The sequence below is a fragment of the Neofelis nebulosa genome, chromosome 15 (assembly GCF_028018385.1).
Source record: "Neofelis nebulosa isolate mNeoNeb1 chromosome 15, mNeoNeb1.pri, whole genome shotgun sequence".
NCBI classification, from domain to species: Eukaryota; Metazoa; Chordata; class Mammalia; order Carnivora; family Felidae; genus Neofelis; species Neofelis nebulosa.
This window is the reverse complement of record NC_080796.1, coordinates 44115987-44128418: the sequence shown is the minus strand read 5'-3', so window position 1 is coordinate 44128418 and position 12432 is coordinate 44115987. Positions and strand designations below refer to the sequence as shown.

General features: G+C 39.0%; 1 protein-coding gene across 5 annotated transcripts in view; it reads right to left on the bottom strand.

The window, feature by feature from the left end:
- The window catches only part of PTPRC (protein tyrosine phosphatase receptor type C), a 125115-nt gene that overhangs the window by 52710 nt on the left and 59973 nt on the right, over positions 1-12432 (bottom strand). For 2 of the 5 annotated variants that reach the window (XM_058700992.1, XM_058700993.1), the window contains exons 4-9: positions 11157-11354; positions 8514-8648; positions 5586-5729; positions 4772-4828; positions 3553-3579; positions 1595-1813 (exon numbers count right to left, since the gene is read on the bottom strand). In XM_058700992.1, coding sequence (XP_058556975.1) covers positions 1595-1813; positions 3553-3579; positions 4772-4828; positions 5586-5729; positions 8514-8648; positions 11157-11354 — 780 coding nt within the window. The remainder of the gene's footprint in view (positions 1-1594; positions 1814-3552; positions 3580-4771; positions 4829-5585; positions 5730-8513; positions 8649-11156; positions 11355-12432) is intronic. The other 3 variants (XM_058700994.1, XM_058700995.1, XM_058700997.1) reach the window with 3 other exon arrangements.

The following is a 12432-nucleotide window of genomic DNA, read 5'->3' as shown; positions in this document are numbered from 1 at the left end:
TTTTTTAAATTGTCATTTTCTGTTTCTAAATGATAATTTATTTCAGTAATATTTGGAGAAAATGAATAAGTTACATGACATTTTTCCGAAAATACCAAAATTTAGCCTACTTTTTAAACTTTTCATTCCAGTTAGTTAACGTACAGTGTAATATTAGTTTCAAGTGTATAATATAGTAGTTCAACACTTCCATACATCACCCTGTGCTCAACACAAGTGAAGTCCTTAATCCCTAACCACCTCTTCAACCCATCTCCCCATCCCCTTCCACTCTGCTAGCCTTTAGTTTGTTCTTTATCGCTAAGAGTCTGTTTCTTGTTCTCTCCCTCTCTCTCTCTTATTTTTCCCTTTGTTCATTTTGTTTCTCAAATTCCACATGTGAGTGAAGTCATATGGTATTTAACTATTTCATTTCACTTTATACCCTCTAGCTGTGTCCATGCCGTTGCAAATGACATATCTGATGAAGGGTTAGTATCCAAAATATATAGAGAACTTATACAAATCAACACCCCACACACAAATAATCCAGTTTAAAAAGGGGCAGAACACTTTAACAGACATTTGTCCAAAGAAAACAGGCAGATGGCCAACAGACACATGAAAAGATGCTCATCATCACTTATCATCAGGGAAATGTGAATCAAAACTACAAGAGCTATCACCTCACACCATCAGAATGGCTAAAATCAACAACCCAAAAAACAACAGGTGTTGGTGGAAAAAAAGGACCTCTCACACACTGTTGGTAGGGATGCAGACACTGTAGAAAACAGTATGACCCTTCCTCAAAAAGTTAACAATAAAACTACCTTATAATCCAGCAATCTCCCGGATGGATATTTCCCCAAACAGTACAAGAACATTAATTCAAAGGGATACGTGCATCCCTGTGTTTAAAGCAGAATTATTTGCAATAGCCAAGATACGGAAGCAAACTTCAACCTATTTAAATGTTAACAAATCAGTGTTCTTGAATTATTATGTGATGTGAAAGAGTAGACAAATGTACACAGTTCCTGAATCCCTTTTCCAAAATGCATTTTGTTATATTCTTTGGTGTAGGGGGCTTGATACCCTTACCCCCTTCCCCTTCTCAGCAATAGGTGAGCCGGCAGAAGTGGCTTGATCACCTTAACATGATTATAACTCTCTTTTTTTGTGTGTGAAAGTAGTTTTGTTCTTTCCACAAACATCAAATCCTTGACTTTGGGGTTTACCCCAATATACTCCAGACACACTTGTATCTAGAAGAATAAATATGTGCACATCTATATTTAATGACTTGAACTAAGTACGGAGGGGGAAGAAAGCTTATGGGTAATCACTTATCCACAGTGGGATAAGTCGTACCTAATCTACTTGAAACACTCTGTAAAAGGAGTATAGGGAGGGAGTAAGGGGTAAAGAAGGCTTATGAACTCCTAATTTCACTGGGTTAGAAGAACAGAAGGTTCGCCCACTAGCGTCCAGCTGACATCTTTCCCCTCACCCCTGTTCATTTACCAGACAGATTCCTTCACCCGCTAGAATGAAAAACACGTGGAATTGTATTCTTTCGTAAATATACAAATAGAAACCAATTTATACTTACCTGGTGGTACGTCCAATTCTATAATTTTATTTGGAGGATCACAAGAAGTATGACTGATAGTAACATTCTTATTTTCACATGCTGGTAGGTTACGGATCTCATTCATTTCACATATGGCATTTTCACACTTCACATCATAGCTAACATTTAGTTTTGCTATAAATGAATTATTTCCATAGTCATAACGATATTTCACACTGATAACTTTATATTTCTCATCTGCAAGAAAATTAAAATGTGGATTCCCTTTTTAAAAATTTTTCAGCATAAGCTTACATCAAAGGCAAGCGCTTTAACATAGATTTTCAAAAGTATCAAATATCTAACAAAATGTCCCCAGAAACATAAAAAAAAGAAGAAACACATCAGGTGTGTCCATGATTATTTTTTCAAAATTCCCTTTACATCGACTGCCTGTCAAGGACCTCAGCTTTTAAGTTTATACTTGGATGATTAATAGATTAATGTCTCATCTCCGTAACTCGACTATATATTCTATGACAGCAAAGGCCAGTGTATTTTGAACACCACCATAAACCCAAGTCATTACATAAAACCTGTCATTAGCAGGGGCACACTTGCTTGAATTACTTGTTGAAATGATACACGAATGAAACATCTGATGAGTTTCTTCTTGCTTTATCATTTCCCTTACTTCCTAAAATGCAGTTGTTGATTACCTATTTCTCCAAATTTGTGGAACATTAATTCAGGGGCCACAGGCCTCATTATTCCTTTACTTAGGTAGAATTATTGATAACGAACCCTCCTAAGTACCTCCCCTTAGCGCTACGTTGCATTCTCTTCTTTGTTTAAAAAACATTGTTGAATGGTAAAAAATATCTTTTCAACAAATACTAATTTGTCCCTTACTTTCAATCCAATGAACATTATTAAGCCCTTATTATGTTTGAGACACTGTCCCAAGCACTAAGAATACAAACCATCGGCTTTTAGAAATGTGGAGTCTAATGTGGAGACCGACATAGACGGGTGGCTGCAGACGAGCAAACCCCTAAAATAAGAATGTGTACAAAGTAATAAGGGAGGAAATTAGGGAGAAATCTAGTCAGAGTGTAAGGATAGGAGAGGCTCTCAGAGGAGGTGGGTGACTCAGTTTGTATTTTGAAATATGAGCGGGACATAGAAAAATAGATGGTGGGAACAGGGGTGCTGGATGAGGATAGAGAGGAATTCTGAGTGGAGAGGAAGAGCAGGAGAGAACACGGACGCATGATGTAAACATTATGTGTTTAGGAAACTGTAAGTAGTTTCATATTAGTTAAGTGAAGAGCGTCAAGAGGCAATAACACAAGAGGAATATGATCATAAAAGACCATATTAATTAAGCAAACATATGAAGGCTGATCTTTACATTATAACGCATGGACAGCTACTGAAGGCAGAGACTTCGGTGGTGAGATTTAGCAATGTGCGGAGGGTTAAGCCCTGACCATGAATGACTACTTTCACTGGGAAGAGAGTAGGAACGTGCAAAGAGGGTTGTACAAGCTGTTCTCAAACATCTGCTTTGAGCCAAACCCTGGCAAGACAGAAGGACAGAGAGACAGAGACAAAAACAGATTCTTTTACTTGATAAGCCTTGAAGACATTCTCCACATTTCACATTTATTGTTACAACGCATCCTTAACTCCTGCCACCCCAAAGCAAGTTTGGTATTTTCCACTTCACACACAATCTGAAGTTAAGTGGTTTCACCAAAGTTGTTTAGCTAGTAATTATTAATTCTGGTGCTCAAAACTTATGTCTGAATGTGACATCAAAGTTTCTTGCCTCTGAAGGACACAGGCTCTTAAGATTTAGAGCTAATCATTGCGGGGAAATGGGAGCCAGTGAGTCTAGCTTGTTAGTGGCTCCTGGAGGTTGGAATGAAGAAGCAGATAAGGAAAATGCTATTCTAAAGTGATATATGCTGCCTCCAAATTAACAAACTTACCACATGATTGCTTAGGTGTAGTAGGAACTGTAATAGAAAAAAAAAGAGAGAAAGCAAATTATTAAAATTTCATTTACAACATCTCTGCTATGGTCGTTTGGGGTGAGGAGGTTTACAATGCTTTCAACTTCATAAATTGGAAAGTCTGTGAGTTAGTTTTAACATACAACACAAGGTTTTGTACAATGTACAACACAGTGCTTGGTATAATGCTTTAATCTCAAAACTTCAAATGTTATAAACTAATGAGCTAGTTCTGTAAGACATTTTCATGAGTTTAACCCAATAAACATGAAGGTAATAATGATAATAATAATAATAATAATAATAATGTTGAGGTTTTTTCCAGCACACATTCGATTATGGCGTGGTGACTTGGCTAACCATTCACGTACCCAAAAACATGTAAAGGTCCTCCTCCCCTTGATTACTCTCAAAATAGATTTATATCATTATAACCCCTAGAGAGTTCAGTTGACACTTTCACTGAAAAAAAAAATCAGAAAATAGGCAAAGGCGGCTTCACTCTCTAGTTTAACTTGTGTAAGTTCTTTGCACCTATAGTGGATCCAGGGTAGTGAATGGCTCTTTCAACAAATTGAAACATATCGTGGGGGAAGCATATTTGTATTTAACTGAAGAATGGGTGGAAATGTGCCAAGAGATCTTGCCCATCCGGTCTTTGAGTTGGAAGAATTTGAGAGAGGACCATGGGCTTGCCCGCTCTGCCATGGCCAGCCCACTGGCCGCACCGCCAGTTGCTGGGTCCGTTCAGATCTCTTGCCTTTGCTTGCATGGTCCATGCCACATGACTGGAGCTCTGCACTCAATCCTCTGCCATTCGCCACTTGGAACGGGGAGTCCCATGGATAGGCTTGTTCTTTTTCATGCCAATACCTAAGCCCACTCTTAGAGAAAGAAGTCATAGTATTTTTGATCGTTTTTCTATGCCTTTGCATAAAGCACACAACCCTTGGGGGATGTCATAATGATATGAAAAGATATCACAGTAACATTATGCCCTGATCTCCCCAGCTATTGCACAGCTAAAATATGTGTTTTAAGACTAACTGCCATTCCGCAGCCCCCATCATTCGAATACTCAATTGAACTTCTCAAAAAAAAGGCCCCCCGAGAGAGCAAATGGAAGACCCTTCTACGAGCACATCCCTGGTACATGGTAGTGGTATGACTGCATGGCTGAGGGTAAGATTGTCACCTGTTGCGGAAGCAGTCATAATGCTTGTTGCAGGTGACGTGGACGTAAGACTCTGATCTGCAAGGAAATGAACAGAGAATAAAAGTTAGTGAGTTTGTCATAATGAAGGGCAAGGGAAAAACTCTTCAGCAAGGATACTTTCTTTCTCTCCTAACTGAATCACTGGAATTGACACTTGCTCCTTGTCAAAACAGGAAAGTGAGCCAAAGCCTTATCTACCTACCAATGGCCCTTTAAGATAACCAATAGTTCCAATAATTAGAGCTTGACATTCAGTAAGTTGAGAGAAACTGTTCATTTGTTGGTGTAATTCTTACCTGATGTGAATCTTCCTCAAACTACTTTCTCCTTCAATAACTTCCTTATTTTAATTACTAATAAGGATCCCACTTATTCTTTTTAAATACTCACTGCCTCCCAGGCATTTTACATATTTGGTCCTCACATCCATCCCCTAAAATGAATATTACAATATCTATTTTTACAGAAGGGAAACCATCACACAAAAACTATTAGTAGCTTGTGCTAAAGTCAGCCGGAAAGTTAACCAGACTGGATTGGACCCCAGAGCTATATGACACTAAAGTCTATTTTCTTTCTTCCTTGCCCTGAACTTTCATAATATGAATAACAAAACGAAGCACGCCCAGAAACAAAGCTTACTGGCAAGTTTACTTTGGCTGATTTGATGCCGGTATGTGAAACGTCGCTGTAAATAATATTTGGTATGTAATACGTAAAAGAACTGCATTCAGGTCTCAAATTTCCAGTTCATTACCCACAACTCAAAACCCCTAGAGCACCGCGGGCAAACCTGAGGAGTTATCTTTGGTGGTGATGCTGGAGATGAATGAGGGTAGGGCAGCAGAGCTGCTGAGTGCGGGGCTGAGGGTCGCTATTGGTGTGAAATCTGTGTCTGCAGGGAAGGTGCTGGGTGGAATCGTCTCTCCTGGAAAACCTGCAATCAGAAAGGCCATCATCACGGTCATCCGTTTTCGCCACAGAAGGGCAACGGCCAGACATTCAGTGTAAACCGAGCATCGAGGCTTAGGCCAAGCAACGATTGAGCACGTAGCTGTCTGTGTTCTGCAAAACTGAATGAAAACCAGCCAGGCCTGCAGAAGTTTCACATTGTGCAACTCAACGCCTAGGCAGCTTTGTAATCAGAGCACCACTTGTAAAATATTTGGCACCTGAGGAGACAGCTGGTTTGCACAAGCCAGGGAGGCCAAGCTTTCCAACCAAGGGATGCCTTAGGTGATGGCGAAAATGCACCCAAGGGACAGAGTGGGGTGCTGGCTTGCGGAGCTCTGGGTGGCAAAGGGTGTGTGAAGGTTGGAAGAAGAGGAAGCACAACGTGCCATGTGCTGGAAACCTTGCCTGGGGGGCACCTCCCTGGGGAGGCCTTTCTGGGTGCAGATGCCTAGCTCTAATTTTCTTACATGAGAGCTGAATGGGCTTCTGCCTTTGCAGCTGCTGAGCTCAGGGTGTTTTCCTTTCCAGGTGGAGGTTACAATTCTACTTTCACTATGTTGATTGCCCTTGCCAGGAAAAAATCAAATTGGTTTAGAACCAAAGAACTTCTGCATCATCCAGACACCATTTCCTTATTTTCCAAGCAAACCTAAGCAAATATGTATAGAATTAGGTGTCGTAGCTGAAGAAACTGCACAGCGTATTTGGTTAGGACTTGTCGTTGCCAAGCTTCAAAGCACCCAAGGCATGCTACATCTTCCTGCAGACATCACACCCAGAATTCCGACACAAGCAATCAGTATGTATTCACTGGATGCCTACTAGAGGACTGGAACTCCGGTAGTTGTCGCGGCAAAAACAAAGGACATGCTAACTAGCCTTTATTTGACCTTGTTTGGTTATTTCCCTGTCATGGTCCCTGGGGTCATCAGTTCAATGATACAAGATTAGTCTTGCATTTGTAAGATTCTCAGGGTTTCGGAAGAATGAAACAGGCATGCACATTCTGGAAACGGTTTCAGGACAAGCATGCAGGCATCGTCCAATTATAAACCGAGCACAGTCCGTAACTTCACATCTACAGCCATTAGCAATGAAAAGGCATCTTCCAAAAATTTGAGTTTAGGTTCTCAGCTCAGTCTTCAAAAGCCACTACCTCCCCTGCATGTAAGTAAACCATAGAGTAGAATGAATAACATAAATATCAGTTCTGCAGTTCTGGATCCCCAGAGAAGGTCTCCAACACAACACAGAGAAGGGTAGGAAGGTTTAATTTTTCTTCTTAAAAAAAAAAATAGACTCAGAAATGACCCTCTGCTGAGCTTTAAAAATCAGTGGGTTTGGGGTGCCTGGGTGGCTCAGTTGGTTAATAGCCCAACTTCAGCTCAGGTTGTGCTCTCGGGGTTCCTGAGTTCAGCCCAATGTCAGGCTCTGTGCTGACAGCTCAGAGCCTGGAGCCTGGATTCTGGTCTCCCTCTCTGTCTCTGCTCCTCCCCCACCTCAAATAAAATTTAAAAACATTAAAATTTTTTTTAAAAAAATCAGCAGGTTTGTCTTTCTCCTTCTTCCACATTCTTTCCTTCTCTTTCACAGGCTTGTTCTCTTTGCCTCCCCTAAGAGTCCCTTGTCCTCATGCTGTTCTAAAGCCCCTGCTTTTTCAATTTTCATCAGGTTAATGAATCCTAATCAGTTTTTAATTAGTGGAATTAGCCACCGTGAGAGGAAGAATTTCTTCATGAGGACACATAGAGTGGTTTTTGCAACAACCAGCCCCTATAGGCCAGTCCTCTTCAGTTATTTTACAGCTCCTTCTCATCTGTAACTTCTGAATCTGTGGCTTTGCTAAAAGTTCCAGATTGTCTTACTGTAGTTCTCGTGGTAGCTGGAGTGGGCAGAACAAGGCAGGGAAGGGAGGGCAACTCTTTCCCAGGTCACTTTAAGTTTGTGCATTGCCTGTAATGATTTTTGTGCCAACGGAAGACTTTTAATACCTCATAATTATTCTATTTGATATGTTGGACTTCCATATTTGATTCATGTTCCAAGAAAGGCCACTTTAGTGCCTGCTCCACAGGCTTTCCCATTTATATCTTTTTATTTTCAGGCATTGAAGCCATCACATTTTTATATATGTCTGTGTGGATTTTTGTCTTTCAGGACAAAAAAAAAAAAAGTCAACATGAAGTGACTTAGACCCTGATTTGGAAAGATAAGGGAGGGAGTATTTTGCTTTGTTTTATATACATACAGAGATGCTAAGCTGAATCTTAATGTTTGGATGGGGAAAATGAAGCATCTATTTCCTTTTTCCCATTCTTTTAAAAAAACAAACTGTGGTTACAATTTCTTAGTGGCTTTCACTGAAAATAGAAGTCATCTACTCTTCAGGATTTTGTTTATTGGTTGGAAGTCTATTGGTAACATTTCATACATACTGTTCTTTATTATTAGCAAAAGTTTTCACTGTGCCGTGGGTCTTGCCCCAATATGAAGAAACGTATAGAACACCCTGAGTAACCATTTATTCCGGAACAGGTTTTTCCTTTATTCTGCGAAGTCTCATTCTTTATTATTTCATCTGTACTAGAAGGACCTTAGGTAGGTGTCCTCATAAACTAAGGATAAACATGAAAGTATGAAATACCAAATTCACCAACTAGCGAGTGCTATACGTTTAACAAGTGGTTGGATTCCCTGACACCGCTCTTAACCACAGGCAGCTGTCAGGCTCTTTCCACAGTTGCACAAATCTAAAAGCCCGGCAAACCTGATGTGTCATTCTTCCCCGGAGCAGGGGTGAGTGCGGGAGGGATAGCAGTGCTGCTAGGTGTCTGCGTGTCAGATCCGGCAGAGGGCGCCTGCGAGTCTGCGTGCGTGGGGAAGGGAGGCGGCTGTGTAACTCCTAGGGTAAGAAAGTGAAATCGTTTCAGTATTTCCCTACTGCAGATGAAACATTTAAAAACTAGGACATTATCAGCATCTTTGTTTACCAAACCGTGAAATGACCCAATCTATTAAAATGTGTGTCTGCCTCTATTTAAGTTCGCCTGGCAGGAAGGTGGCACCAGAGTTCTTCATTTACATATTCCCAGAGGCTTCCTGGGGTCCTGTTGAAGTCATAGATGACTCAGGTTTCCAGGTGGCTTTTTTTTTTTTTTTTTTTAACCTCCAAGTCTCTCTGAGCTTTTTGGATTCTCCTTCAACTTTATGAACTGAAAGTTGGGGTGTTTCTTCGTAGGCAGAATCAGTAAAGAATCCCTCAGTATACAATATGCAAATCGTAAAAAAAAGAAAAATAGAAAAATGGACAAGACATGTAACAGACATCTAATATACGCAATGGCTAAAGAGTGTATGCAAAAGTGCTCATCACTATGAAATTTTTTGATGTTAAAATAAAATATCTTAACTATCATACTGGCAGAGTTTTGAAAGATTAATAATATCTAGTATTGGAAAAGATGTGGGGAAACAGTTGCTCACACACCCACATTCTCTCAGAGAATCACATGTCTAGAGTCTGTAGGATATACCGCCATGGATAAAATGGTATGGTACCTTTAAGGATCAGGATTTGGGAAAATAGTATTTTCAATGTGTATGTGTGTAAATACTTTATATATATACATTTATATATATATGTATATATATAAAGTACATACTTTATGCATATATATATGCATAAAGTATGTACTTTATATATACTTCTATATTGATATTTTGCAACTGCATTAAATATTTTTGTAAAAATAATATCACATAATTAAGTTTAATGTTATGCAAACAGATGCCTATTATAATGATTTTTGAACAATTTTGAAAACGCTTGAAAATATTATACTGTTAGAAGCATGGATTAAGGGATTTTTTTTTACCTATGTATATCGGTAAGCAGGAAAATTGGATTGTATTCCACAATACGAATCAATTGCGAACATAAATTAAATAACACATACGATTTTATCCCAGTAGAGAATTGAAATATCACCGGAGAGCAAAGTTATTTTGTAGGGAGATCGAATGTCTTATTTTATTTGAAAGTGTAAGAAACCTTCCAAGCGAATTTCACCATCAAGTTAGTATTTTACTATTATTCATCCTTTCTAATCTTTTCCATTTTAAACATTTTCTCTTCACATTTTGCTTCATAGGGAATATTATATGTGTGTGTGTTTGTGTACGTGAAGCTAAATGTGAAAACTTTAAAATAGAAAACTGTGTGACATCACTCCGTCAGTAAAAAAGTTTACCCTGGAATGTTCTACCTAACCATTAACACCCTCTTCCTCACATTCTTTTTGTTAAAATTTTGGGCAATGAATTCAAATGCCTGCAATGTTTAGATAGATCCTAGCCATTACTCTGCTAAGGTGGAAGGAGAAAATGGAGGAAAGATTGAATTTACAGTTCTGTAATCAACATAAGGAGGCATTTATCATTTAATTAACTGCTTATTATGGCCAATAAACTTCATCAATATGGTATTCAAAACACGACAATGCACCCCTCCACCAAATTTCTGAGACAGTGTTGAACATACTTGTTTTTCAAACTAAGATTAATGGCACTGTTAAGCAAATAGCTTAGTCTCTAATGTCTATAAACCTGTTTGCCTCAGAAAATGACAACATAGCACATTATTTCAGAAAAGGCATGAACAACCCTCATGATGGTGGATTTATGTGCCAAATACACTGGCAGACCTAGCATCAAATATAGAATGAGCAAACCACAGATTTATTGGGATTCTGAAAAGCATCAGTGGTCTTCACTGGTAAAAAATACCTCCCACATCACTGTTATGAATGTGGTCACATTCCCTTCAATTCCGCCCTAAGGCCCACAACCTTGATTAATTTTTTTAATGCCAATATCCCTGGAGGAAATTCAAACAGCAAAGCTGGATTATTGATCCTCGGTGTGGTTTTTCAAAAATAAATTGTTTATCTCCAGTAATTTCTGGTATTGAGATTGTGGAGTTCAACAAAGAAAAATTCTACTTTGGAATTACAGCCAGGGAGGGCAAGACTGACAAAGTGCTGAAATACCGAGTTCTGACCCGGCTGGCACTGCAGAAAACCCAAGTGAGCAGAACAGTGGCGGCGATGACCCAGCACAAGCAGTTCACTGGCTACTGGAGAAACTCCCCTCCCCCTCCCCACCAGCCTTACTTGCTGGGGCTTCCCTCCCTCCCTGTCCATCAGCTCCTCAACAACTTGCCTTCACTACTTTGGTCAGTCAAAATTGCATGAACACCTGGATGTTCTACACTTTACATGCTTGAATAAAACCACATTTGTAGAAACTGCACACATATTTTAAAGAAAAACAGTTCTGATAACTTTCAGATTCAAAAAGGAAGACAAGTTCTCCTAAACTCATTTCAGTTAATTGACACCTCTGTGCCGACCTGTCACATTAAGAGTATTAGCATTATCCAAAGAGTTCAGGAAGTCTTCAGTTGAAGGATTGTCTGGATTAAGAGTAGGCGTGGTCTCTGAGGAGTTATATTCTCTTTCAGAGATGCTTGTAAGTGAGAATGCAGTGGTGCGGGCAGGTAAGGGGTCGCTTGGAGCCAGAACACTGGGCTTTTCTGTTGAGTTCAGTCCTATTGTATTCATGGGAGATGGAAAAAGGAAAACAAAATAAATACATGAATCATAACCTGCAACATATACTCATCTGAGTTAACTAACTCCCCAGTCCATTACAGTGTGTATATAAATATATATACATATATGTGTGTAAATGCACACACAACATACAGAGATGATATACGGCGTGTGGTAGTATGTATATTTTACCAAATACATATATAGATAGATAGATAGATAGATGCATACAGAGGTATATAGACTTAGATATAGTGGCTAAAGATATAAATGGGGAAATAAAGTTGAAAGCAGCTATTCCCTGCCTTCTTCCCTTTGGATTGCTGGTTTCTTAACTGTCCAAAGCAGTTGGGTTCAGAAGGACGGAGCACACACATAAAGAAAATCAATTAACAGAAATTGTAAAAAAAAAAAAAAAAAAAAAAAAAAAGAAAAAGACTTATCAATGAGCACTAGAGAAAGATAAAGTTTAAAGGGGATTATTAAGAGGACTAGTGTTTCTAGGAAAACAAAAAATGAAAAATAAAAGTTCTAGGTACACACTGATTTTTTTTTTTTTTACAATTTTATTTTTAAGTGATCTCTGTACCCAACGTGAGTGAGGCTTGAACTTACAACCCCAAGATCAAGAGTTGCAGGCTTTACTGACTGAGCCAACCAGGCACCCCTGCACTGATTACTTTTTAGCAAATCAGAAACAAGGCAAAGATTGGACAAAAGACAGGGAAACAAAATTCTCAAACAGATACACAATGCCCAAGTCTACAAGATGGTTTCAACTTTGTGATAATATAAGAAACACAATTTGAGATATTGCAACAACATTTTCCATGGTTTCAATTCACTTCAGAAGAAAAAATAACAGTGTGACAAGTAGTGCTGAATTAGGGAACCCGTAGTTGATAGAGGCGTACAACGGATAAAAGCTTCTGCAGGGCACATTAGCACTGTGTATTAAAGGCCTTTAAATTTTTTGTGTTCTCTTACTCAGAAGGTGTATTTCTTTATAGAAGAATGGGGAGAAATACACCAAAATTGTTAAAAAAATAATAAGCCAACACATTGTGATCTCTG